The 27,088-nt window shown below is 45.1% G+C and overlaps 1 protein-coding gene across 1 annotated transcript; it reads left to right on the plus strand.

Annotated features, from left to right (window-relative positions):
• The first annotated feature begins 300 nt into the window (after positions 1-300).
• On the plus strand, positions 301-25,759 carry LOC147895142 (uncharacterized). The gene is made up of 13 exons (XM_087383707.1): positions 301-1,062; positions 1,399-1,477; positions 1,582-1,680; positions 1,770-1,814; positions 2,680-2,715; positions 20,038-20,221; positions 20,345-20,541; positions 23,534-23,644; positions 23,744-23,895; positions 24,051-24,090; positions 24,541-24,603; positions 24,698-24,903; positions 25,061-25,759. The coding sequence occupies exons 1-13, from the start codon at positions 311-313 to the stop codon at positions 25,677-25,679; spliced, it is 2,583 nt and encodes an 860-aa protein (XP_087239833.1). The 5' UTR covers positions 301-310; the 3' UTR covers positions 25,680-25,759.
• The last annotated feature ends 1,329 nt before the right edge of the window (positions 25,760-27,088 follow it).

Genomic DNA, 27,088 nt, shown 5'->3' on the forward strand with positions numbered 1-27,088 from the left:
TTTGTGTCCAACCCATGAAAGCCGCCCACTCTCCATGGCCAACTCCTCGAGTGGCTATATGATTGGCCCATTCCATCTCCTCCAACCGCGACACTATTCATCGGTTGGTGACATAAATGAGCAACCTGATGACCGTAGTGTGAACCACCACACGTGGAAGCCATCCTCCATAGTGTGAACCACCACACGTGGAAGCCATCCTCCAGGAAACGCATATGAGAGCCATGAAATGGGAAACCCAAGGTTTGAAAATGGGCGAGATTCAAATGCATTTTGCCACCCTTTCCAAGGATACTTGTGCAGCAAAGCCATGGGTGAACCACCCTGCCAACCTCCTCCTCCCCTGCAGCTAAATTCTTCTTCTTCTTCTTCTTCCCCCAGCCCCATTTACTTGTTGCTCAAGCGCAAACGCATCGAGGATTCTTCCTCTCATCAATCTGAGCTTGCCACCACATCCTTTCCTCATGCTGCATTGCCCTTCCCACAAGAAAATCCTGCTCCCATTGCCCTCCCTCACCCTGTCTGCCTTTTGCCTTCCCTCCCCTTCCGCGATCGTGGTGCAGCTTCTGTAGAACAACCCTGCGTCTCCCTGCCAGCATTGGGTTCTGCCTCTGTGGCTTCGCAATCCACGAGAAACGACGAACACGAGCTTTTGCCGGAATTGGGTTCGGCCGCTGCGGCTTCGCAATCCACGAGAACCCAAGAACATGAGCTTCGCGACCTTTTTCCAGAATTGGGTTCGGCCGCTGCGGCTACGAGAAACGACGAACACGAGCTTCACGACCTTTCTGCGACCAATGCTGGACCATCAAATGTTGCACTGTCCAACGTCGATAGGAGGGAATTAGAAGACGTCTCAGTCATAGTAGTTAGCGATGTTGAAAGTGTGCCTGACGCTGATGCGGTTTGTTTTGATGGAGAAGCCAGCAACAGAAAAGAAAAAGAGCTGGCGTCGGAGCTTGCAACTGCTGGTACACACGATGATCAATTTAACCAAGCGGATTCTGCAACTTGCCCCATCTGTATGGAACCGTGGACAGGAGTTGGCGCCCATCGGATATGGTACGTACCTAAACTATTGGAGACCTTTCTTGTAGAGAGCTCAGTCCAGCCTAATAAGCCCACCAAGTACGTGCTGTCTACACAATTCACGGACTTACTGACTCACAGTGAATCCTGAGAATCCTCCAATGTACAATTCTGAAGATGATCTGTAGTTTGGAGATTCTTCAAGATAATGATGGTAACACAAAAGTTGGCTTCTCATACTATGCATTCACATGCGTTCTCAGTGTCATTACATTTGTTTGGATTGTTTTAGGGGATTTTGCCAATATAGTTGTGGAGTCTTGAAGCGTATGACGGTTAGCTCTAAGTAGCTGAGTTTTCGATTGGCAGTTGTCTTGCTTGTGGTCATCTGTTCGGGAGATCATGTATTAAGCGATGGCTTACGCAAATTGGTAAGCAGAATGGTAAGGTAAGAGGTTTGTACACCACAAGGATATGATTAGTGAAGCAGGCAAATTTGTATTTTGCAGGCCTTGTCTTCGTTTTCTGACCTTCAATGGTTGGATGTTATAGTGTCCACAGTGCAACAGGAAAGCAAAAGTACAAGACATCCGGACTTTATACGTTCCTGTCATAACCGTAGTTGAAGGGGCAGGTCAACCGTCTCAGGAGGTACTAAATCAACTGACTTTCTTTTCTTAGCTCAGTCTCTTACAGCACCATAACATGGTTTTTTCCACTGTTTCTTTTCTCATGTACAGGAGCTTGGAGTGCTACGAGCTAAGAACCAGGAGCTTACTGCACAAGTATGGGCTCCAGTACTGCAGGATAAATTTGAAAAATGCTAAAGTACTGCACAAGTATGGGCTCCAGTACTGAAGGATAAAGTAAAAAAGCCGAACAAAACGAGAGTCCAGCCACTTTGTCAATGGCTCAAACCCCATCTGAGTAGTATGGCTTATCTGCATCTCGCCATCTTAAAAATAGATCTGTTCATCTTGTCGGTTGTCGCTCCTCTGAGCCCTTGAGCTCTTAAAAGCTCTTGTTTAGTCAGCCAGTGCCCCTCTTTCAATGACGGCTCAGATATCTGCAGGTTTTTGGAAGGACAAGACCTGGGAATCCTCGGTCAAAATCTATATTATAACTAAACCTAATAAAGTGTGTGGACCTGGGCTTTTGATTATATTCTTGTTTACTCCTGAAGGATCTTTCCACAGACAGCAAATCAGGAATCTATTCGTGCTTGTAGGCTCATTTCTCGTTGTTGGGTTGTCCAGTACACACACACACACACACTCTCTCTCTCTCTCTCTGTGTGTGTCCCCTCTTCTGCTTTTCCTTGGGGCCTTTACCGTCTCTTTCACTTCCTTTCTTCTCTCTTTGTTAATCTCCAATATTTGGTATGTGATTGTTTTATTTTTTATATATTTTTTGCAACAAGCACATTGTGATATGGCTGAGTTTTGTCTCTTATTTATATTGTCAGGTTTTCGAGAGAAGCTCTAATTTAAGTCATGAAATTGTGGTGGTTTAAAAGTTTTTTCTAAAATGTCCTTGTATGGGTGCTTGTCCTATTTCACTGTAAAGTTTTTTTCACTATTTGTTTCTGTCTTGGAAGGGGTTGAAGTTTGCGATTCAAGATTTTGATACCGAGCCTTTGTTTTGCTGCAGAATGATAGATTGAACAAAGAATTTTACCGCTTGCAGGTAAGAGCATTTATCTAATCATCACACACTTTGTGAGATCTTTTTTCCTTTCAATTTCAAGGAAGTGAGGAACTCATTTGTTCTGTAGACATTATTGGAACGACTTGAATGTAACAAAACACAATTGCAGCATCATTTTGTCAACGTGTGAACATGCTAAAATTAATCGCAATTGAATCTCCTTTGAAAAACTAGCGATCAACCAGTTATAGCCGCTAGGCATCCCCTTGGACATCAGAACATATTGATAATAATCAGGGAGTACAATGTTGGACACACCATAAATAGCAATGGAATTTATCTCCACAGACAATAGGAGTAAAACTTTAACACTAACAAAGGCACTGGCTGATCCCATAGAAGAAGACTGGAAGGTTTGTCACTTTATCAAGGAGAGCTGGCCCAGGAAAAGCTGGACACCCATAAGGGTGTCTGTGTGCTATGCCATGGTGCAATCAGTGTGGTGTATCCAAGTTCAGTGCACCTTGTTACAGAAAAGAAACCAGAAAAGAAGAAAACATACTGGCCTTGGTTGACTCATGTAACTGTATGCTTACACTACACGCAACAACACTATCTAGAGAATAGAGCTTAGATTATATCCAAGTCTCAATCCATGGACCTTGGTTGGTAATACATGTCATATGATGTTGGTGAAACCATAGATGGCTCGGGGTATATCACCACCTCAGATGTACTTTGACCATCTATTTGGACTCAGATAATTTAAATTTGTTCATTTTGCACATGTTTATCTGTGTTCTAGAATCCAGGATTCATTCATTGTTCATGCATCCAACATGTGAAAAGTTACACTTTTAGCCATCTTCGTCTTTTTTTCCCTCTCCTTTTTTGTTTGTGGGGGCAGAGGGAGGGGCATTTTTTGCTCATTCCTGTGAATTTTCAAGACTGTGGCTGATGTCATAGAAAAATCTTGACACTTACCAGCCCTGGAAACTGCTAGAGCCCTGGCCATGGTGCAATGTATGGAGTTCCTTTAAACAAGAAACCTCTAAAAACGAAACTTTGTTGTCAGCTAAGAAATCCAAGTTGGGTGCACCCTGTTAAAAGAAGGAAATGTATTTTGGCCGTGGTTGATGCATATAGCTGTACACTTGAGAATATAGAGTTTAGATTATCTCCAAGTCTAAGTCATACGATGCCTTTTAGTGAGATGTTAGGGTATGTCGCCACCTTAGATATTCACAATACTTTGATGACGTATATACTCCAAGATTTGACTCGTTGCTCTAGTATGTTCTGCAATCTTGATCTAGTAATTGGTTCAACTTTGAGCTTTCAGCTAGCTCCATGTATGATGTATGTACATCAATAGTCAATTATGTAGATTCTACTTGATTGTTGATGTTGAATTATCATTACATTCTATGGAATATTGTGAGAAGTGGAGATGGAGGGGAGAGCAAAAATGTGGAGCAATCCAGAATTATCTGGTTGAAGTTGTAAGAAGTAGTACAAAGGGGTTGTCCACATGACAACCCTAAAATCCTAGGTAAACCCTAGGGTGAGTTAAAGCTTACTCAACCACTAATTGTGGTTAGTGGAAAAACCTTAGAAAAAAACAGTGCCCCTAACCCTCCTAACTACTTAATAGATTGGCCTCTGCCTTATATACTACTTAATTTCCACCATCCCCCTGCAGTACATGTCCTGGTGTACAAGGAATCATCTCAATCACCAAATGGAAGCAAGCCCAAAGCTTCAAACTCTTCTCCGGTTAGGGCCTTGGTGAAAAGATTTGCAATGTGATGATGTGTAGAATAGTAGATCAAACCGATCTCTCTTGAATGGACAGTGATAATGAATCTCAATGTGTTTCATGTGTGCATATGCTTTTGTGCCACTGCAATGGCACTTTGAGTATCACTGAGCATGGGAGTAGATGGCAGCTAACCACCACAAAGAGCTGCCATCAATCTCTTGAACCATACACATTGAATTGTAGTCTCTTTGGGATTCTTCCAACAGTCCACTTTTGCTGTCCGCTTTTGACAGTTTGGGACAGATTTTTGAGGTGCATCGTCAAGCCAAGCATTGGCTTTGAAATTGAACATCCAAGTGGTTGTGCATTGTGTTCACGGCACATGAACTTGTCAAAGTTACATTTGTGCATTTACTTGAGATGGCACAGAATCCAAGTGATGTTTTTGGTGTCCTTGCCCAGGAGGGTAAGTTGGATGGCACCAACTATTCTCTTTGGAGCTTTATGGTTAGAAACCTTTTGATTGCCAAGGGACTTTGGGATTTTGTCACTTGTGATGATGTACTTCCCGCTCCTATTGCTCCAAGCACTCCTTCGTAGCAAGGGAGGGGTCGTGGCACAAGACATGGGCAATAGGCTCAACCAAGACAAGCACCTGCTGGTATAACTCAAAAGCAGAGAATATGGGATGCACATGATGCACAGGCTTTGTCTTTGATTTCACTTTTAGTGAAGGGGTCGATTATATTCACATTCAGTCTTGCCAGGCTTTGAAGAGTGCTTGGGATATTTTAGAAGCAATGTATCAGGCTCGTAATGAGGCAAGAGTCTCATTTTTTAGAAGAGAGCTTGATTCGATACGTATGAATGAAGGAACATTTAATGGCAAACCATGTCATGAAGATTCAGCACTTGTGGGAGCAACTTCTTAATATTGATGCAGTCATACCAGATACACAGCTTGTCTCTACTATATTGATCTCCTTATTGGAGGCTTATCTTTCTTTCCATACGTGGCTCAATTTGTCCATGATGGGGAATTCCAATGCTCACCTTTTAGGTGTTGGTGGGACTTTTGTTGCAAGAAGATTAGACTAGAAAGAACATATGAGTGAGTGCATGTAGTGGAGAGCAAGCTTTCGCTGCAAAAGAGAAGGGAAGATGCAAATATCATATATATATATGTGTGTGTGTGTGTGTCTCTCTCTCTCTCTCTATATATATATATATATATATATATATACCTTTTGTAAGACTAGAATATAGCGAATTGTACAAATTCAGATTTTTGTTGTTCTAAAGTCCAAAATTCTATCAGCCCATTTATAGTGCAAGTTATATTTTTGGTAAGGACAAAAAGGATGCTGAAAAGTTTAAGAGGAAAGGCAGATACTAGTAACTGTAAAATGCCAGGTGATTTCATTCTTGAATGCCAAAAGAGGATTGCAAAAGAGAAGAAAGACTTTGGTATGGTATTTGCAGGCTGTCCGGCCACAAATGTAGGAAAGGATGATGCCTCAGCAAATCTTGTAGGTCATGATTGGGGCTTCTTCACATGTAGTTATGATGCCTCTTGGGATACATGCACATCCAATTTTAATGAAACTGTGGATACGTGGTATTTTGAAAGCAGTGCATCTAGACGCATCATGTCCAGGAAGGACTTATTTGACATGCTGTTATGTGCTCCTGTTGGCAAGAAGGTATCTTGTGCCAATAACTCTTCTTATTCAATTAAAGGGATTGGTGAGATTTTGCCCACAGCCGTTGATGGCTCTTATGCCCGCATCCATAATTCATTGTATGTCCCGAGGATAAAGAAGAATTTGCTTTAGGATTTCAGGTCATATTTGAGAATGACAAGTGTATGGTTCGTGACAAGGAGAGTGTTTATGCATTGGTGTTAACAGGCACTTTGTCGTGGTCTTTTTCAGCTTGATGCATGTGAAACAAAGAAAGAAAGAAAGTCTATTAACGTCCATGGGAGACCCAGAGGTCTATGGACAACATGAAAACCAACTAATACATCACCTTAGGGAGGGCATAAGACGGCTCCCAAGGAGTGCAAAGGCAGCTCCATTTTATTTAAAGTACCTGCGTGATAACCTAGATAAAACATACGTAGATATAGCTGGCTATACATCAGTTTAAGACTGAGAGTCTTTTGGTTTTGATTTAAACTCTTTAATGAGTGCTACTCCTTCACGATAGACTGCCCATTTACCGTCCTTCCTTGCTAATTCCTTTGCCTTATCCTTCAGTTGAGCTCTTGTGAGTTCTTCAGTTATCTATATCTTAGTCCCTTTCAGCTTATGAGATTGTCGTAGTACTTTTGTACGTAGGTCTTGTGGGTCGAATGTAATGATAGCATGACCATTACGCCTACCTATCTGAACTGCTCAAGCTTCACCATCATCATCAAGATTGTCAGGATTGTCATCTGTGTCAGGTGTCCAATCAATAGTAGGCATGGCTGCTTTGACATGTGCAAAGGTATCACTGAATCATTCCTCTTCTTTATACCATTCATCTAGAAGCCCCCCAATTCTGATTTTCAAAGCATTATCCTTTCTAGCTGCATGTTCTTTAATCTCTTCTTAAATATAAGCTTTGTTGACCTTTGCATCAAACTCCACAATCACTTCTTGCTTGGCTGTCTGCACTTCTGTTTGAACTAAATTCTTGACTGTAGAGACTAGTTGGAGGGTACGGGGGGGAAGCATTACATGACTTCACAACCTCTTCAATGAATTCCTTCTTACAAGGTCCTTCCAAAACTTGAATTCTAGTTATGGCATCCCCAAGTTGCATCTTCAGCTCTCTCACTTGATCCTGTAGGAAGAAAATCTGTTCATGATACCCGGGAAGGCATCCTGGCTGCAACTGTGGCATATCGGGCTCTGCTATTGGGGGTTGCTGGAGTAGAGGGTGATTTTGAAGAGGGTAGGTTGGGCCATTCTTTGCTGGCCATATCTCCTGTTACCCCCTGGCTGAGCTAACCCCCTAGTTGAGCTGGGGGTTCAGCCCCAACTAGGGGTTCCTAGTTGGTGAGGCTAGGCGGGGGTAGGCGGAGGGCTGGCGGGGCTAGGCTGAGGGGGTAGAGGCAAAGCAAGGGCGAAGGAGCTCCAGTGGGTAGCGGGGCGGAGTAGAGGCGCGGGCGGAACAAGCGGAGCAAAAGGAGGGAGGCGGGAGGAGCCAGTTGGGCGAGTAGAGGCGGCAAGCGGGAGGAGTGGCAGAGAGAAAACAACACAAATTGCATATTCAGTTTCTACATCTACCTTTGCGATGCAGGATGCAGAGTTGTGGCATGCTAGGTTTGGTCATGTAAACTTTGGTAGTCTTATGCTTTTGCAGAATTTCAGATGGTAGATGCTTTGCCTCCTTTGGAAGTTCCTCCTAAGCATGTATCTGAGGGGTATATTCTTGGAAAAATGCATAGGTTCTCATTCCCTAAGGACAGTGCATTTTGGGCTGCAAAAACATTTCAGCTAGTTCATATTGATGTCTACGGTCTTACAAGGACACAGCCTCTTGGAGGTCACTTCTACTTTGTTACTTTTATAGATGACTTCTCAAGATTCACTTGGGTCTTTGCACTCAAGCAAAATCAGAATTGTTCATTGTGTTACAGCATTTCATTGCTTTGGTGGAGAATCAATCTGGTTGCTGCTATATTCCTCAGCATAATGGAGTGGCTGATCAAATGAACAGGTCATTAACGGAGGTGCATCATTAATGCCAAAAAACTTCCTCACAAGTTTTGGATGGAAGCAATAATGTGTGCAAATCATGCTTTGAATAGGTATCCTACCCAAAACAGTTACGGTTATGATACCGTGTCAGGCTTGGTATGAAAAAAAGGCCCAATATGTGAGCTAGTTCCATACATTGGGATGCGTAGCATATGCACATGTACCTCAGGAATTGAGGGGAAAGCTTGATGACAAAGCAGTGCATATTTGTGGGCCGCAGCATTGAAAGCAAGGATTTTAGATTCTACAATCTTGCTATGAAGGAGATTTCAGTAGTTGACAAAAATCAGGGTTTTTCAGATGCATTTGAAGGGCTGTTGCGCATTTCTTTTATCATATTAGAGATGATATGCCTGTTGAAAATCAGAGTTTGTGTCACGGGTATTTAGAGCCCATGGCATGCTTCTTACAGCCTACCATGCCATCAAATACTGCCAGGAAGCCTCCGAAGACAGCACAGGTCAAAAAACACAGATTTGGTTTTTTGGTTAAAAAGTCAGCACGTTGACTTTTTGGCCAACTTTGACTTTTGACCGACCTGCTTAACGGTCGTCGGTCAATCTGCCCTTAAAAAAGTTTATATAAGTCCAGTCCCTTGGCGTCATTCTTCATCCAAGTCTTCTAGTGTTCTAGCCTTAGCTAGCAACAGCCTTTGGGACCAAGATTAGGGCAGGAGAGTCTGTAGCAGCCTAGCAGCCCCTTCCAGCCCTCCTTCAGTTAGTTAGTCCTCATCTGGGTCAGTCTGGTACAACAGTCTTTAGTTCTCTTTTTTGTAGGAAGGGTTCTCCCTCCACGTAGTACTTGTTTCTTTGTAGTTGTATTCAGCCCTTTGGGCTAGACATTGTTCAGTGTTTATTTTTCCTCTTCGGAGGCCTGTTATATTCTCTCCCTCTGATTCTCACACTCACTCGGAGACCTGTTATATTCTCTCCCTCTGATTTATTTTTCATCTTCGGAGGCCTGTTATATTCTCTCCCTCTGATTCTCATTCACTCCATAGTTTCACTTGTGTTTTAGTGCATTATTCTTTTAGTTGAGATAGTAGTGAGCAGGAGTGAAAGTGAGTTAGGTTATCTACTTACTACATTGGTACCAGAGCTTCAGATTTTCTTCCTCGAGATAGGGAGGGTTAGTTAGGGACATCCCCACAATTTTATTGTATAGACAAGATCCGGAAAGGACACCATGAGTACAAGTGGGAAGGGTGGGGGTGAGGGATCAGCTACCCAAACCCTACCACTGAGAACCCTGCAGAAGCTTCGATGTCTCCCATGATGGCCATGATGCAGATGCAACTATAGCAGTCTGAGATTCTCTTCAATCGCATGGTTAAACTCCAGGATATGCATGAGTAGGCCATCAAAGTAGATCGGCAGACGAAAGAAGCATGTGATCTTGAGGCTTGAGAAGCCAAGGCGTACGGGATGTTCCGTACGTCGAACGAGGGCAATTGTGTCCTTATTGAACGCTTACCAGAGGGTTGTATCATCTTGACTCTTTAAAAAAAAAAAAAAGCTGAAAATCCAACCATACAAATTGGCAAAACCGGAAAGGTGCGAATGGTGGCCAAAAACAAAAACGGGCTGAAAGAAAACCCGCCTGTTGCCTGAGATCCTAGCTCATTGCCTAGGGATTCTCTGTAACAAGGGCTAACAACCACGGTGGTGGACTATACAGCTAGTGAATCCCTCGCAGCGTGCGATCATAAAATACACCTGCAAGCCAAGCCTTGTAGAAACCCGTCTATCGTCGGTAGCTCGAGAACCTGGAACGCCGCGCTCCCAAATGGATCGCAGCGTAGAAATGATATCCTGCCAAATGGCAACCAACCCATCGGAGGAACATGGTGCTAGCCCATGACCCAGTTGCAACTGGCCACCCAAATGTTCCAGCCCGTGATGCTGGCCACCATCTCTGAGACACTATCCTCTCTCGACTGAGGGGGATGGTGAGAAGGGGGGGGAGTAGCCAAGTGAAGCTCAATGCTGTGAATGCTCCGACCCTGTATCCGGTAAGCTGGCGAGACCGTATCTATGGAGAAGGCCCCCCTCTGTAAGCCAAGCTGCCATACCCCACGTGAAATCTCTTTGCGTGCTTTGAAGCCGTGCCACAATCCAAAGTGCTTCGAGCCAGATCCTCTGAGCTGCTGGGCAGCTCCATAAGCAGTGAGGAATAGTCTCCATAGCTCCGATTGTACATCTGTGGCAGCTGCCATCCACCCGCATCTGCTCAAGCCACGGGCCCACTGGGAGACCATCGTGGGCGGCCATCCAGAAGAAATAGGATATCTTCCGTGGACGTAGGCTAGACCACAAGCGGCCCCAAAATCTGGATCTAACCTCCTTGGGTACTTGTTGCGCACTCCAGTGTCTCTCTTGCGAAGGGGTCCAAGCCATTGTGTCCATCTGGATGCGATGTCCTATCCACGTGGTGTACGAGAAGAAAGGCACCTCCTCCACTCTCTTTGAGAGACTTGCTCTGACCAGCCATAACCACTCTCCGAGGTCCCATTGTATCTGGCTAAGAGTGCGTCCCTCCCATAACCATAGTCTCCAGCGGGGGGCATCTAGGTCTATGATGCAAGAAGGGTCGATTGACCACTCCTTGCCCAAACATCCCACTACTTTGACCCTTTGCCAACCCACCTGCCCTAACACCCCGTCCATCTCCTGATCCCCTGTGATCCAAGGCTGCAGTAGTTTGCGCGGTCCCACATCATAGAACCGTGCGCTTGTGGGGGCTGGCAGTTGCAGACATAGTTGAATCCTCAGAGGTACACCCGTCCTAGAGAATTGTCCTAGCCAGTGTGCCAGAGTGAAAACCTGCAGTCCCTCCCTCCAGGAGTTTGGAATAGTTGCCTCTATCTCCACCATCCTCTGGCCGGCCCCTCTTAGATGAGAAAGGACCTCCAATCGTGCCTCTGCCTTTGCTGGGAGTTTAGACCATGTCCACAGGGAGCGAGCCGAGCCGCTGTCCCACTGTGCCCAACCAATGTGTAGCCGCTGCCCTAGCATCAAACCATCTTGGTCTCTGACCTCCGGGTGCCAGATAAGCGGCTGGTGTGCAAACTCCTCCGCGTACCGGGGACTGACTCGGGTGAGACCTCTTGAGATCCGCTGCCAGACCCTCAAGAGACTCCTCATCAGGGGTGAGCCCTTCCCCGTGAGAGGGGCCTTCGAAAAGATCCACCTGTGGGACGGCTGCCCAGTGACCACCTATGCAGGGGTGTTCCTCAAGAGATCGCGTTGCAAGAAAAGTTTCCAAGGTTTCATGCTTGGAGTGAGGCCCTTGACCCCTGACTATCAACTTGCCCAACAGGGCTCTGCTCTGCATCTCTAGATCTATAATACCCAGGCCTCCTTGTGCCTGTGGTAGTATCATTGTCTGCCACACAACTCTAGCTCTGATTTTGCAAGTGCCATTTGATCCTGCCCAAAGGAAGTTACGCACCAAGCATCTCAATTGTCCCGTGCAACCCTTGTGAAAACACTAGCAAGAGGCTATATACCAGGCTGTGGCCAACAGGACCTGGTTAGCCACCAAGGCCTTGCTTGCCAGAGAGAGTTTGGTTGAGCTCCAGTAAAGAAGCTTGCGCCTCCCGCTCTCAAGGACCGGGGCTATCTGTTGCTTTGCGGAGATGTCAATGCCCACATGGCACTCCTCAGTCATTGAAAGAAAACCGACAGATTTGCCCCAGTTGATCCTTGCCTCTGAGGCGGTGCAATAAACCTCAAGAGCCCCCCTGACCGCATCCATGCTCTCCTCCGAACACTCCACATCAAGGCCGTATCATCTGTGAACTCCGAGTCCAGAAGCTCCTCCTCCTGTTTGATCGGTAGCCTCATCCCTCTGAGGCCAACCGTCTGCGACCTCAAGAAATAACCCAGCGCCTCCACTACAAAGAGAGAGAGGATGGGAGCCAGTGGGCAGCCCTGTCTCACGGAGCGGGTGAGCGAGAAGGCCTCCCTGGTGAACCTACCAATCAACATCTGATTGGAACTCCTTGCATACAAGGCGGGGACCCCTTTGATCCATTTGCCTGAGAAGCCTAACCTCCGCATCGTGCCCTCCAAGAAGGACCACTCTACCCGATCATAGGCCTTCTCAAAATCCAGCACCAGGGTTGCAAGGGGCTGCGCCTCCTCCTTGGCCCAATCCAGCGCCTCCCAAAAGGTGAAGATGTTGTCGAGGATGCTATGCTCTTGGACAAAACTTGTCTGCGTGTCGTGGCTGATGTCGACTAGATGGGGTCGTAGCCGTAAACTCAAGACCTTGGCTAAGATCTTGTATGCGGTGTCTAGCAGAGTGATCGGTCTCTATTGTCGAATGTCGGAGCAGTCCCCTCCCTTCGGGATCAAACAATCTAGCCTCTGCTCAGGGATGGAAGGAGTGCTCCTGAGTCAAAGATCTTCTGAAAGGCCAGCCGAAGGGGGGTGTGCACAAAGGGCCAAAAACTCCTGAAGAAGGCCGCGGACAGCCCATCCTCCCCTAGGCACTTTTGAGTCGGAAGTGCCTTGAGAGCTTTCTGAAGCTCGTCATCTGTGTAGGGAGAATCCAACAGCTTGGACATGCTCCCATACCGGCTCGCGGGCCTTCCACACTTGGGGGGACGACTTTTCAGCTTGAAAAAGGTGTCGATAGAAATCCGAAGCCAACTCCATAATCTCATGAGAGTCCGAAACCACCCTGCCGCTAGCGTCTCTCAGTCTCTACAACAACTGGGCACTTGCCGACCTAGGCCCCGTGGCTTGAAAGAGCTAGCGGTTCATCCTATCCCCCTGCTGTACCCAGCGAGCACGATCGGAATGGTAAGAATACTCAGCCCTCCTCAACTCTGTGTCCTGAAGCTCCAGACGTGCACACTCATATTTGTCAGCAAGCCACTGGGACTCCATGTCCTGCGTCCCTGAGACGCTCAATGGAGGCTAAGTCATGCCTCAAAGCTCTCTCTCTCTCTCTCTCTCTCTCTCTCTCTCCTGAAGGGAAAAACGACGGCAAAGAGCTTGGGTGCAGGGCTCCTCACTGCTCCTCTGAATCGCTTCAGTTGCCCAGGATGCACAGCCACCCTCCAGAGTGTCCTCTGGCTGTTGCCAAATCTCCGATATGACCTGATGCGCCTCCTCCTCTTGAATCAATGCATTTGGGATGCGAAACTCCCTCTGTGGCAGCCCTCCACGGGACTGAGGGTAGTCCTTGCAAGAATGCCCGTGGAACCACCTCTATCCATGGCCCAATCTCCAACGTAGAACCTATCAAGCCTCTCAAGCAATCCATCATGTCGGCGCTGGCCAAAGGAGAACTAAGACTGCCAGGGGTCCTGGAGAACTCAGCCTTCCTCCAGGGGTCCTGGAGAACTCAGCCTTCCTCCAGGGGTCCTTGCCGCACCGAAAAGATAAATTGCTCCCAAGTACTCTTCTTCGGCGCACGGGCATCTTGGAGAAAGAAGCACCCCCTTGTTTGTCTTCTCCAAACTCAAGATTGTTGAAGTCTCCTCCAACAATCCACAAGTCAACATTCAGGAGACAATCGGTTAAGTGCTTCCAGAAGGCCGTACGTTGCTGTCTACAAGCTGGGGCATACATGTTCAGGATCCCAATCCTAGAATCTCCCATCTAGATTGCTCTACTTGTAATGAGCACCCCCTGGTCATACACCTCTGATGCAACTGCCTGTGAGACTGAAATGCAAACTCCTCCACTCCTTCCATTGCAGGAGACCAGATCTTTGGGCCTCTCCCAAGAAGGAGGTGGCGTCTACGTATGATATTTGAGGCAGAAAACATATTCTCTTGTACCAAAAGGAAATCCACTGCCCTACCAACCATTGCTCTCTATAACTCCTAGCGAAGTAACAAGTGTTGGGGTTGTTGACGTGCCCGATCGTGGAGTCCGTGCACGTTCCAACTCACCATGGTCCAACTCGTGGGGAGGCGGAGGGGGTGGAAAACAAGGCTCTTCTGTGCGAAGGAGCTTGCACTACAACCTCTAACTTATGTGACTTCGCAGGTGGTTTGGAGGGGGGTAGTCCAAATCCACTTGGTGCCGAACTAGTGGCATAACTGGCTCGATGCCTACCTTGATGGACCGTTGCATCAAGAAGAAGGCCTCGACTCCGAGCCTATCCATGCACTCCTGTAGCCTGCAGTTGCTTGCTTAAGCTGAACCTCAAGACCTAGGCGAAGCAAACAAATAGCTGCTCCCAAGTCCTGTCTATCTACAGAAAAACCCAACTGAAAAGTGGCGGTCTTCCCATGGGAGACCCACAGTTTCCTCTCTTGCAAGCCTAGCCACTCGATCATGTTGAACATCTACTGTCCCATCATCAGATCAAACAGTGTGGGGGTCCACTACTCTTCCCCACTAGCTGAGAAGTGAAATTCCCAGAAGGGACGAGTGCGAGAGCTGTACACTCCTATGGAACCCCTTTTTCGGGGTTGTAAAATCAGGATTGACACCTCCAAAGCAAGCGGGTATTTGTTCGTAATCTCTAGGTAGTTCCACAGTCCTAGCCTGCAAAACTCTCTGGACAGGGATGACTAGGGCAGGGATTAGGACCTAGAAGATGAGAAAAGGGCCCCGATGACCTTGATTAAGAGGAGGCAGAGCCGGGGCTGGGCTGCGTCGAAGAGTGCTCAAGCACCCCCTTGCTCGTAGGTCGAGACGAGGAAGAGCGGGAGGCAGGCGAGGGGAGAGGAGGTTGCTGTAAGGGGGCTTGGGGGGGGGGTAAGAAGGAGAGGCAGGGAGGGTAGGAGGTGAGAGTAACAGTAGCTTGGGGGAGGGGGGGCGGGTGGGGGGGCGACCTCGGGAGTAGGGGGTTAGGAGGCAGAGGGACCTCCAGATCCGACTCTGCTGGGCTCCAGACTCCCGTTGAATGGGAACCTGGGTACCCGGCTCTGCTGTCACATGCGGGTTTGAGGGGAGATAAAAAAAGGTCTCCTCCTCCTCCATCTGTGTCTGGTCCAGGGACTCCGTTGGCACCTTCCCCTTCCCCTTCCCTGTGTCTTGGGAAGAAGAAGTATGTGCCTTCTTGCGCTCTTTAAGTCTGACTCTGATTCTTTTGTTTTTTCGAGCTGATTTGGAGGGCTTCTTTTTCTCCACCCTCGTCCAAGTCTTTTGGGAGGGCTCGACCCAAGGTGTCTGAGTCTATTGTTGCCTTGTCTGTTGCTGCTGCTGGGGCCTAGCCGTCGGAGGGCGCTAAGCCTCCATATGCTTCTGTCTCTGGTGAGGGGCCCTGCCCACCAAACAGTCCCGTGCCATGTGACCCATCTGTCTGCACCGAAGACACTGCCCGGGCAAGCGGGGGATCTCCACACGTTGTCTAAACTCGCCTCCATCTAAAGTCTCCAGGAGGATCTCCTCTGGGAGGGACTCTGGATGCTCTACGATAACCCGGAGGCTTGGGACCCCGTCGTCTGCCACTACTGAAGCCGCTATTTGTGGCAGAGATGCTAGAACTGTGCCAAAACAATTTCCTATGGAAGGAAGAATAGATCTGTACTCCTTTGGAAGCCCCAGGAAGTAGAGTGTTACTGGGAATCGTGGCACGTGATGAGTCGAATCCTTGTCCTCGACTGTGAAGCCATGGTACCAAGGAAGGAGGTAGACGACATGAGCGCCTAGTAGGATAGGGCTATGCTCGACAAGGGATGCTGTGGTGTCGGGGGAGTTCAACTGCATGAGGAAGACTCCTCTCCCATAGATCGTGACCTCTTGGATGTGGTCAGCCCCTAGGGCTAAGCTCGCTTGAAGCCAATCCCTGACGTGTTTCCTTGACGGGGTGAGCCCAACAATGCGACCCACTAGGACCTTGTCCTGCAAAGCCTCTACTTCATACTTCACACTTGACTTGCTACTTGTCTTCCGAAGAGAGCATAATCTTAACCATAGTGGGGGTCGAAGGTGCTGCCATGTGAGCCCTTCTTGCTAGACCAAGGGTCGTTGTCAAGGTCAGTTCACCCGAGAAACAAACACGAAGAGCTGCGCTGCTTGAAAAGGAAGAAAGGCTCGAATCTCCAAGTAGTGCTGGAGCTGTGAAGCAGAAGTTGCGCCAAGGTCTCCGTTGGGCTGCTCCTAAAAAGAACAGCAATAAAAACACCACCGAATCTCAAGCCACCAAAGAAGTGCCATCATCTTGACTCTTATGAGAAAGGGGCTGATATTGAGGCAAATACATGCAAATAATCACCTATGGCATGAAAGACTTGGGCATCTCAACTATGGTAGTTTGGTTAAGATGCATTCATAGGACATGGTCATAGACCTTCCAAAAGTGGATGCAGTTTCAAAGCACATCTGTGAGGGATGCTTATTGGGGAAGATGCACAGGTTCTCCTTTCCCAAGGATGGGATTGTTAGTGCATCCCGTAAGTTGCACTTGGCTCATACGATGCATGGGGACCGATGCAGACATCATCTCTTGTAGGCTACTCTTACTTTGTCACCTTTGTGGGGATCCTCCCCATTCGCATTGGTACATGACCTTCAAAGTAAGTCTAGAGGAGGTCACTGTGTAAAAACCCCATATAGCACGTGCAGAGCACGTGCGATTAAGGGGATTTTTAAAAACCCCTTCCTACAAACTTTTACAACCTTTGTACAACTGTTTAGTGAATACTGACATGATATTAGTATCTCTTATGTATTGTAGTTTATGTATGTATATTTATGCAACTCCATAGAAATATAAATCCTTTGTTGATTGCATGTGCTATCTTACATAATGCTTAGTGACCTCAATCTGAAAGTAATTTTGCTAAGATGAGCTCCAAATGGAAGATACAAGGGTGATGAAGGAGATGGTAGATGATTTAGAGGAGTACAATATGGAATGACTATGGAATTTGGAAGAAGCTTAGAAGAATTGAAGAGCTAGATGAGGAAGCCATCTTTGCAAAGAATTCTACTAAAATAGATATTTTATAGATATATTGGCACAACAAGAATAGATATTTTATAGATATATTGGCAATGAGCAAAGCAGAAGAACCAGACCATAGTGGAAATGACCAGCTATATGTTAAAGGGTAAGTCTTTGCCCAACAGATTTTGGTTGGATGCCACGATGTGTGTGCTACTATGCTGAATAGAGCACCCGGAATTAAAGACCATTACTCCCTACGAGGCATGGACAGGCTGTAAGCTAGTGCTTTCACATATGAGAGTCTCTAGTAGTTTGGCATATGCACATGTACCCTCTTAGTTGAGGCACAAGTTGGAGGATAAGGCAATGAAGTGTATTTTTATTGGCTACAATCACAAACTAAAGGCTACAGATTGCAGCTTTGCCTTGACTGTACCAAAAACAGCCTTTTGTCAATGCCCCAGATGTCTTTGAACATTGCTGATCCTCTTCAAGTCCGGTGGAGACTCAGAGCAGCCATTGGAGAGTTTACCTTCCTCAGCTGCAAGCTGTTTTCAGATTGATGCCCATGATCAGCCTGATATGCCTCAACATAATGACGCTATCGAGCAGGCTGTTATTGAAGAACGGGACGCCATTAGGCAGCTCAAAATAGTCCCAAGATGGCTCTTGGATACACTTTAAGACATCAAGCAAGATGAACCTTTGGCTGCCTGCACTAGATGTGCCCAATGTCAGATGCATGCTCAGTTTTTGGATGTTGCATTGATTGCCATAGCCTGTAATGAAGAGCCTTAATGCCCTAAGGATGCATTGACAGCAAAGAGCCGATGGATGCTATGAAGGAAGAATTGGATTCCATTCACCAAAATGGCACATGGAGGTGTGTGACCTGCTTCTTGATAAGAGTGCCATCGGCACCAAGTGGGTCTACAAATTGAAGTGGAAAGCTGATGGCAGTGTAGCCGTGCCACTACAAAGCTTGTCTTGTCGCCAAGGCTTTGCTCAGCAGCAAGGCATTGATTTTGACAAAACCTTTGCCCCCACTTTGCACATCACTACCATTCGGTGTGTCATTTCTATTGCAGCTCACAAGCATTGGGAAGTGCATCAATTAGACATCAAGACTGACTTACTTCATGGTGATTTGCTCGAGGAAGTCTATGTTAGCCAACCTCCTGGCTTTGAGGTTGAGGGATCTCAAAATAAGGTATGTCAGCTGCGTAAGGCCTAACATGGATTGAAAAAGGCACCCAGGGCATGGTATGCCAAGATTCATGCACACTCGATACGCCTGGGTTTTCAAAACAGACCTATAGAAACAACACTTTATGTTTAGAAGTGTGGAGCAGCTTTGCTCATGCTTATACTTTATGTGGATGGCTTGCTCATCACTGGGCCATCTACGGAGCGAACTGCAGCCTTCAAGTCTGATTTGCAAAAATCTTTTGCTGTGACATATATGTGTCAGTTTGTTGCTCATACCGAGTACATAGAGGTTCACTATCATTATGTCAGGGAGCAATTGCTAGCTGGAGACATACAATTGTCCTATGTTCCATCGGAGGTTGGCAGTTCTCTTCACAAAGGCTCTGCCATGACCCAAGGTTGAAGATTTTTGGCAAGCTTTACACTTCTTACCTTTTGTTACTTGATTCTGCTATTCCTGTACTATCATAGGTTACTATATCCATCACGGATGAACATTTGCAACCATGATTTAGTTTTTGGGTATTCTTGTGACGTCTTCAGGATACTTCATCCATACCATGAAGAGGGGCTTGAACCTTGTTGCCACATATGAGCCTTGTATGCTAGATTAGACAATTAGTACTAGTCTTATCTAGGGTTAGTACACTTAGGACATTTAATCCTAAGTTGGGCCTATATGGCCACACTTGTACTTTAATCTATCATTCATTCTTACAAGTACCCTTGAGCTTCCTCCTTCCGTTGCACTCCACTCTATAGGAAGTGCACAAAGACAAGCTCTGGATATTATTGGCTCACCATGGAATGGATAATGCCCTCATGGGTTGTAACATCGAGTCTAGACACAGTAAGTAGTGTATAGGGTTCAATACAAATTGTGAAGTTCAGATCTAGAATATGACTCTAGCTCGATCAAGTCTCTAAGGTCCTGCATAGTTGGTTTTTTTAACACCATATATGTGGCACTATGTCATGTCTCGTTCTAGGACCTAATTTAGTCTAGAGATATGGGTGTTTAACAAAATCCATAGCTCCTTTGTATTTCAAAGCTGTAATCCAGGTTTAACAACTTATGTGCTCTCTTTGCTCTCACAAGCTTTGGAATAGACATCTTGGGATAGAAGCTCAAGCTTGAGCTATTATCTTGCCGCATATTTTCCAAGTATTGTGGTATTGTTGCACAAGATGTCCTGGTCCATTCCTTTGTTTTTATCATGCGATCATGCTAGGCACCTTGTTGTGCAAGAAATTTGGTCAGTGGTGATACTGCCGCAAGTTTTTGACCCACCCCTCTTAACAATTATATGATGCTGTACTTGTGTCTGTCTGTGCCTCTTGTGTGAGTTCATTTGAAATAATAAAATGTAATATCTTTCAATTCACATGTGTCCAAACTGATGAACCACCCTATTACTTTTTTTGGAATATTCAAACCTGCTCATGAGTGTGAAACTGAATTATGTTGACTGAGGGTGTGACTTGAAATTAGAAGATCTATTGCTTATGCATGGTGAATAATTTTAAACCTTAGGAGTGGACTGTTGTGTATTCATTTCAAATATTTTTAAAACGCTTGATCATAGAGATGAGTGGTTAGTTGACTTATTAAATACTTGATACAGGTCCTTGTTTTTTGGAAATTGGTTTATGCCACTTGAATCCTTGTAGCACTTGGGCGTTCCTGTCTCCTGAACATGTATTGCGGCCTTTGTAACTGTCAGATTTGTTACCTGTGTGGATTTAATTGATACATAGTGGTTAAACTACCTTGTTTAGGGACTGTTGGCGGCCCTTACTCCAGACGGTTATAGGAAGTTGAACAGTTTGCCAAGGGGAAAGAACCAGGGTTGTGACCTTTTTGAAGACTTCAGGCACCTGTTACAGTGGTTACATTCCAGTGATCAATCTAGAAGCAAAGAAATGTTGTTCTACAGTGGACTATCAACCAAAAACATTGAAGGTCTTTATTTTGCTTCAGCGTCACTGATGAATTTTTAAATGTTTTTGCCAGGAGTTGTTTTTGTAGGTGCAGGGATTAAAAATTTGATGATTCTGATGCCTTGTTTTCCCAATGTACCCCTAGTATCAAACACTTCAAGAAAGGGATCATTTTCAAGAGGGGATCAAAGAATGGGTTGCAGTGGCTTCTACAATAGTGCTGAAGTTTCGGGGCTGTACATTGACAAAAGGCAACTAGCCAGTGAAGCAAGGTCATCTCATCATAATGAACGATTTTTTGAGGTGGCAAGAAGCAATCCTCAGAGGTACTTTCATTTGCAGGTGAGTTAGTTCCTGACAAGCAGGCTCACTGATATTTTTGATCTCTATTCTGGAACCTGTGCCTTTTTAAACTTTGAAACTGTGAGAGAGAACATGAAGTGATGGCTTGACAGTATGCTCTTGATAATTTATTCAAAATTTTATAGAAAATCAAGTTTTTGATTTTTTTAAACTGGATGCATTAATGGGTGTGTGGTGCACTTTAGCAAACGCCATGTGTGATTCAGTGCAAGTATCAGGTAGGGTACCATACTTGTTGCAAAGGTACATCTGAGATTAGAGAATGGAGTAGAAGGGAAGCTTTGTAGAAGTGTCTCAGGTGCGTCGGTTATTCTGCTTGTTGGACTGAGGAAACAGAATTGTCCTTGCACTAGTTGAAAGGTATTGAAGCAGTAGAAACTGAAAGCTTATCAGGTAAGGAGGCGATTTATCTCAAGAGTACTAGACAATGAACACCTTGGAACTGTAGTGTGCCAGCCAGGAATGGTACATGGAAGAGAATGACCCAGGTCTGCATACTGGATCTTTTTTAGGCTGCAGGAATTTTAAAGATCTTGGGGACCCCACCATCAGAAGTAATGGGACCACCAGGCTTAATTTGTTTTCTTTTGAGTGAGTATAATTTCAATTAGATCTTGTAGTTATATGACCTGAACCCTGTAAAAGAAAACTTACCCTGTAAAACAAAACTTACACTATGAGGAGAACAAGAAACTCCTTGCTCATATATACGGCAGGAAACACAGCCATGAGATTTCTTTTTGTTTAGGACATTGATGCTCGACTTTGCATGTTCACAGAATAGAGTGAATCCTATTCTTTGTGATAGTCAGAGTGCCATTGCCACTGCCATCACTAGGTAAATGTCCACCTTGTGGATGAACATGTGCAAGTGTGGTACTTTAGATGTCCTAGGTACTCCTGGAATGTTTTTGTCAAGTACTTCAGTCATTTTATTGAAGGTAAAATTAAAGTATTACATGTATCGGATCTTGTAGATGCCAATGTGAGCCCACACCAATTCAATTAGACTAGTTTTTTGGTTTAAGGGTCTAAGTGCCACATCACTAGTCAATCTAATGTTTCTACTTAGTGTGAAATACGAGATTCGAAGTTTCCTTGCCTCCAACCTGTGATCATTTTCCCTTGAAGATAGAGATGAGCCTTGCACACGATGGGCTACTGATAGGGCATACAATTTTTACTTGGGGAAATGCTTGCTAGATGTGGCTTATAATTTGCTGTTTCAATGAAAGACAATTGATCAATGTATTCCTTGATACTTGAACGGCTCCAAGGAAGAGAAGGTAGCTTTTATAGAGACATTTCGGCCAAGGCCCAGCTACAACTTTTTTCGTTTGTCGAGAAGGCCAGCGACAACATTTGATTAAGGGCCAGCTACGACTCACCATATCGGTTGGCCCAGTCGATTAGCAAGCTACGACTCACCATATCGGTTGGCCCAGCCGACTAGAGTGATAAACTTGGTCATGTATCGCTGACCTAAGAGCCCACCTGTAGTTGACCATTTGATCCATTTGAGTGGTCCAAAGAGTTCAATGCAAGTCTGCCCACAAAACTGACAGCACACTGAGTCGGCCTTCTGGAGGCAGAGAACTTAGACGGCTGGTTGCAGCAGTCTGTTGGAGTCGTGGTCAGTAAAGAAGGTTCACGTTGCAGATGTTAGAAGCGCAGTTTCCTTTTCACCTCCATTCCGTCTTGCATCTCTTTCTCTCCACTTTGTGGACCATTTTTTGCCAGGATCAGCAGTAGGAGTACGAGGTTTTGGAATAGCTTCATGGAACTCCCGTGTACAAGGAGGATGAGCTGGACTGCACGAATTATGCCCATTGGAAGCTCAACATGAAGATATGGCTCATCCATAAGGGTTTGTGGGAGCTTGTTCAGGGCTATGAATAGAAGCGTGAACTCCCTAAGAGCTCTGTCTACTGGGATGCGATGAGTTCAGGAGTAGCCTTTGCACCAAGCTTCCTCCAAATTACGACATGGTTGCCTGAGCATTGAGGTGCGGCACAGTAACCATGAGTCAGCTGGACTTTGATGATCTTACTCCCTTTTCCTTGAGGAAGAATCAGTTCTAGTCCCAAGGAAAGCTCACTCAAGGTGGCACTCCAAGTGGAGGTGAAGTACTTTTGACAGTGCACAAGAAAAAGTGTAGTGCTATAAATGCTTTTCAAGGATCCAAGCTATCTGGTGTTCTCTTCGAGGTGAATCCAGTAAGCGTGCTGCTAGATGGTCCATGTTTGCATCTCCATTGGCTTGTTTTCAGAGGGTGGTAAAGTATGGTATCACATAGTGAGAGAGGGCTTCTATGTGGGTGTGCCCGCCCGGAGGGGATAGGATTACATAGGCTTGGATAGGCTAGGTTAGGCAGGGGTTAGGGCTGGTTTCGGTGCCCAAACAGGGCCCTAACCAGGTCCGGTCAACCCTACCGAAATCTGACCTAAGCATGGTAAGGTCAGCCGACCTGCCTGGTCAGTTCATCGGCTGCAAGGCTCAATGTCTCACATTGCAGCATTTCTCACGCACTTGTCCAGCCCTTGGGCTGTGGTTGTACCCTGGATCATACAGTTGGTATTGCCTAAATCTGTGTCTCTCTCTTTCTTTGTCTCGCTTCCGCACGTGCACCACTCTGACACATAGAAGACAGAGTATTCAAGGAACTTTAGAGGGGAATCCCCATGGTCTGGCAAGGGTGGGTTGGTTTCTTGTGTTTTAGACCTGGGCCATCCAAGCTATTAGATATTGATATTCCTGATGCCCCAAATGGAAATGTGCTAAGTTTGCTGCTTTTTGTGAGCACTGGGATCTCTTGTTTAGTAGATATGGCAATTTGCAGCTTCATAGTTTACCATCTCTACCTTATTTTTGTGTGGTTTCTTAATGTGTTTTTTGGCTCAAATCTTTTGTATACATAAACCAATATACATACTTATGAAGGATCATTGCTTGGTTTCTTTGTTGGTGGCAGGTTGAATTGCATCTGCCTGGGGCAAAGGTCCTTGATATGGATGCATTCTCTCAAATGCTTCTGGTTGCCCAGAAATCTCCCAGTTCAGTCAACACTTTCTGTTTGAACAAAGTAATGTCTAAATTGGCAATTGTATTTGAAAAGCAACACATCAGGTCCTATCTGAAGGGCTTTCTAAAATTTTGAAGGCTATACTTTTCCTTTGGACAGATAAGCTTGCTATCATTATTGGAACCAGAAGTTATACCACTTCCACAAGGGACGGGGGCAGTGCGTGACATATGTATAGCACCGGCAGGTGGAAAGCTTCCTGGGAGGCTTGCTTTGGTAGCTTCACTAGGGAAAAGGGTCTCCCTTTTCAGGTGGCAGACAGTACCAATTTGGTTTTGTGAAATGAATTGTGTTATGTTTTTGAGTTACTGCCTTTAAGGACCATCTGCTTTCAATTGTAAAGTGACTTCACCTATTCACATTTGATTATCAAGCAACATTACTGACATGAGGTGAAAAACTGCAGTTTGGAGAGCAATAATGTCGTGCTTACTTATAATTTGCAGGTAATTTTTGTATGGGCTTGAATGCTGCTTGGTGGCCACATCAATTGCGATTTTGATCAAGTTAAAATGTTTCTTCATCTTGGTGCCTATTTGAAAATTTAACATCGTGTTTAACTCTTGAACCTTCTATAATAGTCTCCTTTGATGGTTTCAAGGCTTATATACTGATTTTACTTTGAGGGTGCATTGGCATTTTTTGAGGTTGTGAATGAATTTGCTTCAATACTGCAATTTGGGATTGTTTAGTGCGTCTGGCACATCAGTCCTAGAAGGGACATATTATCATAGCATGAATAACATCCTGGTGTTTCCGCTTAGCCAAATATGTTGGCGCACCCTACCATCTTACATGGTCTAAAGATCATTTATTCTCTACCATTATGTATGGGTTGGAAAAGAGGGCTAAGACTGGATCTATCCCATTTGACCACTTGTTGCTGATTTTGACAGAGCCCATCATGGTCATGCGCATGGGACCTCAATGAACCAAACCATATCTATGCTGGTCTACAGGTGACAACTATGCTTTCAGGGGATAATGGGTGAGGGTTGTATGTCAAGATAAACGTTTTCAGTTTTGTGTTTGATATATGTTTCCTGCTTTCAGGATGGGTCTTTGGCTATTTTTGACCTTCGGCAAACTTCATCTCCATTGAGATCTGTCAATGGCCTTAGTCGTCACCCTGTTCATACTCTACATGCCGTTAATGAATGTAGCCTACCACAAGGCTTGAGGAGGAAAGGGATTTTAAGTGCTTGCTCGAGTGGCATCTGTTTCTGGGATATGACTGTATCAGGAGTTCAGGGGTGCAGGTACTATTCTGCTAATTGTCAAGGCTATGGAAATGTATGCACACTAAATGCTGAAGGGAAAATCAACAGCAAGAAGATATTCTCTTTTTGTCCAGTCTTTGGTGCATTTGCAGATCCCTTTATAGATTTTGATGCCATAAATGTTCTGTGATCATAGGCCCTGCTCTCCTTGCACTGACAATGAAGGAAACTGCATAGCACTTGCGTACAATCATATTTCAAATGTGGCTGTGTCCACTTTTCGTCCAAAGCCATGCCAGCAACAGCCAGAATTGTTCAGCTTCGAACCAACTGGGATGTGTGGGCCTTCTTCCCAAATGGGTTCCCAGACAACCTTGCATTTGGAAACTCTTCCTGCTAAACATTTTCCCTTGGTCAGGGAAGCCCTGGCTCCAGTTCCTGGAGAAGCACAGCATACAAATGAAGAAGGTGAAAGTGTCCATGAACAACATTTAATAAGCTCAGGTCTTTCAAATATGAATGATTTGTGGAAATATAAAATGCCCATGGTTGGACGAGTTAGTCCTGTTGGAATGCATAGGTCCGCTATTGTTTCTGGGTGGAAACATGAAAGTTCCTCAGATTTTGATAACTTATTTGCTTTTGGGGATGAGGAGACCAAGGCACTCTGCCTATGGGATATAGAGACTCTCTCTGTGGTAGATTGCCTAAAGGCCCATGACTCGCCTATTTTGGACGTGAAAAGTGTGAATATTGGAGGCCAGCCAATCCTTGCTTGTACAAGCATGGCAAAACTACAGATATACAAGAGTTAAATAACTAGCACCATCATTCTAAAATTGTGCATATAGTAAGGATGATTGAGAGTTTTGACTGTTTATCACAACATATTAGCATGTCCTTCCAAAGATTATCCTCTTTACATTTGATTCTCCATTTAAAAGTCCGATTTTTCTCAGCAGCAGATGCACACTAACCAGCAGAATTATAGTTTTTGAATCTTCGTCTCAATGAGATAGGCCGTGAGTTTACTGCAGCAATGCAAAGCTTCAAGATGTCTGCCACAAAACAGAAAAGCAGAGTCTGCATCTTTTTTGTTTGATCATGTTGAACAATTTATTTAATGAGTAGGTTGACTTTTTTCTCTTTTGATAGTAGTCATTATGCATGCCAACAGGCTGTGTGATGTGGCATGTAGGTCACCCTAGCGTCTAAACTCTACTAACCTAGGGAGCAGCATGCAATGCAATGAGATGGAGATGTTGCCATTGTGTGGTGATTATCCTTTTCTGGCCTTTTTGCTTGTTGATTATCTTTGTTTAGTCCCTTTTAAGGCATTGAATCTGTATGGTATATATATTTAATGATTGGGAAACTGCATCCCTTTCTGTGTCGTTGAATTTTCTTTGGAGGCATCTGTTATAGGCTACGGGATGCAAAAATAACTGGGAGAAGACATCCATGTTCAAAAGGCATCTAATATGCAAAATGAGAACCAACTCACATGATCTAGAAGTGGAAAAGGGAAGGTGGACAAGACCAAGGGTTTGAAGATAAAAAGAATATACAAAATCTGCCCCATGGGAGAGGTAGAAAATGAGCAGCATGTACTTCTAAGATGCTGGGCCTATGCCGGGCTATGCACATATCAGAGGAAGGTATGAGGACAGCAAAGGCAGCTTGAAATATTTATTGGAACATCTAGCTACAAAGCTAGGGAGCTATCTAAATGAAGTTTTGCAACACCGAAACAAAGTACTTGAGCTAGCACACAAACTAGCCCAAGAAGTACTAACTAATTAGCAATCTATAGTATTCTACTTCACGAGATGTAAATAATCACTATTTTTTGTAAGTGATTGCTAGTCCCATAGATCTTGAAGGGTCTCAAGAGGACTTTAATGCAATCATATCATTACATCTCTCTCTCTCTCTCTCTCTCTCTCTCAGATGCAATACTCATTCTTGCAACAAGAGCTAGTAGAGTCCATATTCTCAAACAATCCAACAAACTAAAAGATACGGATGTGTGGATAGCAACAAAACTCACTAGATCCCAACTTAGGGTGAGTGGATGCTTGCTTTAGTGGCTCCACTTTTTAGCTTTTGCTAGTGTATTTGGGTTTTGAAGTCTCATAGGCCTTTCGATTTCTTGCAAACTAAATAGACTCTCTCTCTCTCTCTCTCTCTCTCTCTCCATATAAATACTTGCTATAGTGTTATA

This window comes from Dipteris shenzhenensis, chromosome 13 (assembly GCF_047967505.1).
Source record: "Dipteris shenzhenensis isolate YYH24624 ecotype China chromosome 13, Dip_SZ_1.0, whole genome shotgun sequence".
Classification (NCBI taxonomy): Eukaryota; Viridiplantae; Streptophyta; class Polypodiopsida; order Gleicheniales; family Dipteridaceae; genus Dipteris; species Dipteris shenzhenensis.

Bases quoted from the DNA above. Each gene is read 5' to 3' on its own strand.
- LOC147895142 (XM_087383707.1), top strand. From the start codon at position 311: ATGGGTGAACCACCCTGCCAACCTCCTCCTCCCCTGCAGCTAAATTCT. The intron at 1,063-1,398 runs GTACGTACCTAA...TTCGATTGGCAG, and splicing joins GTTGGCGCCCATCGGATATG to TTGTCTTGCTTGTGGTCATC. The intron at 2,716-20,037 runs GTAAGAGCATTT...TACCTTGTTTAG, and splicing joins AAGAATTTTACCGCTTGCAG to GGACTGTTGGCGGCCCTTAC.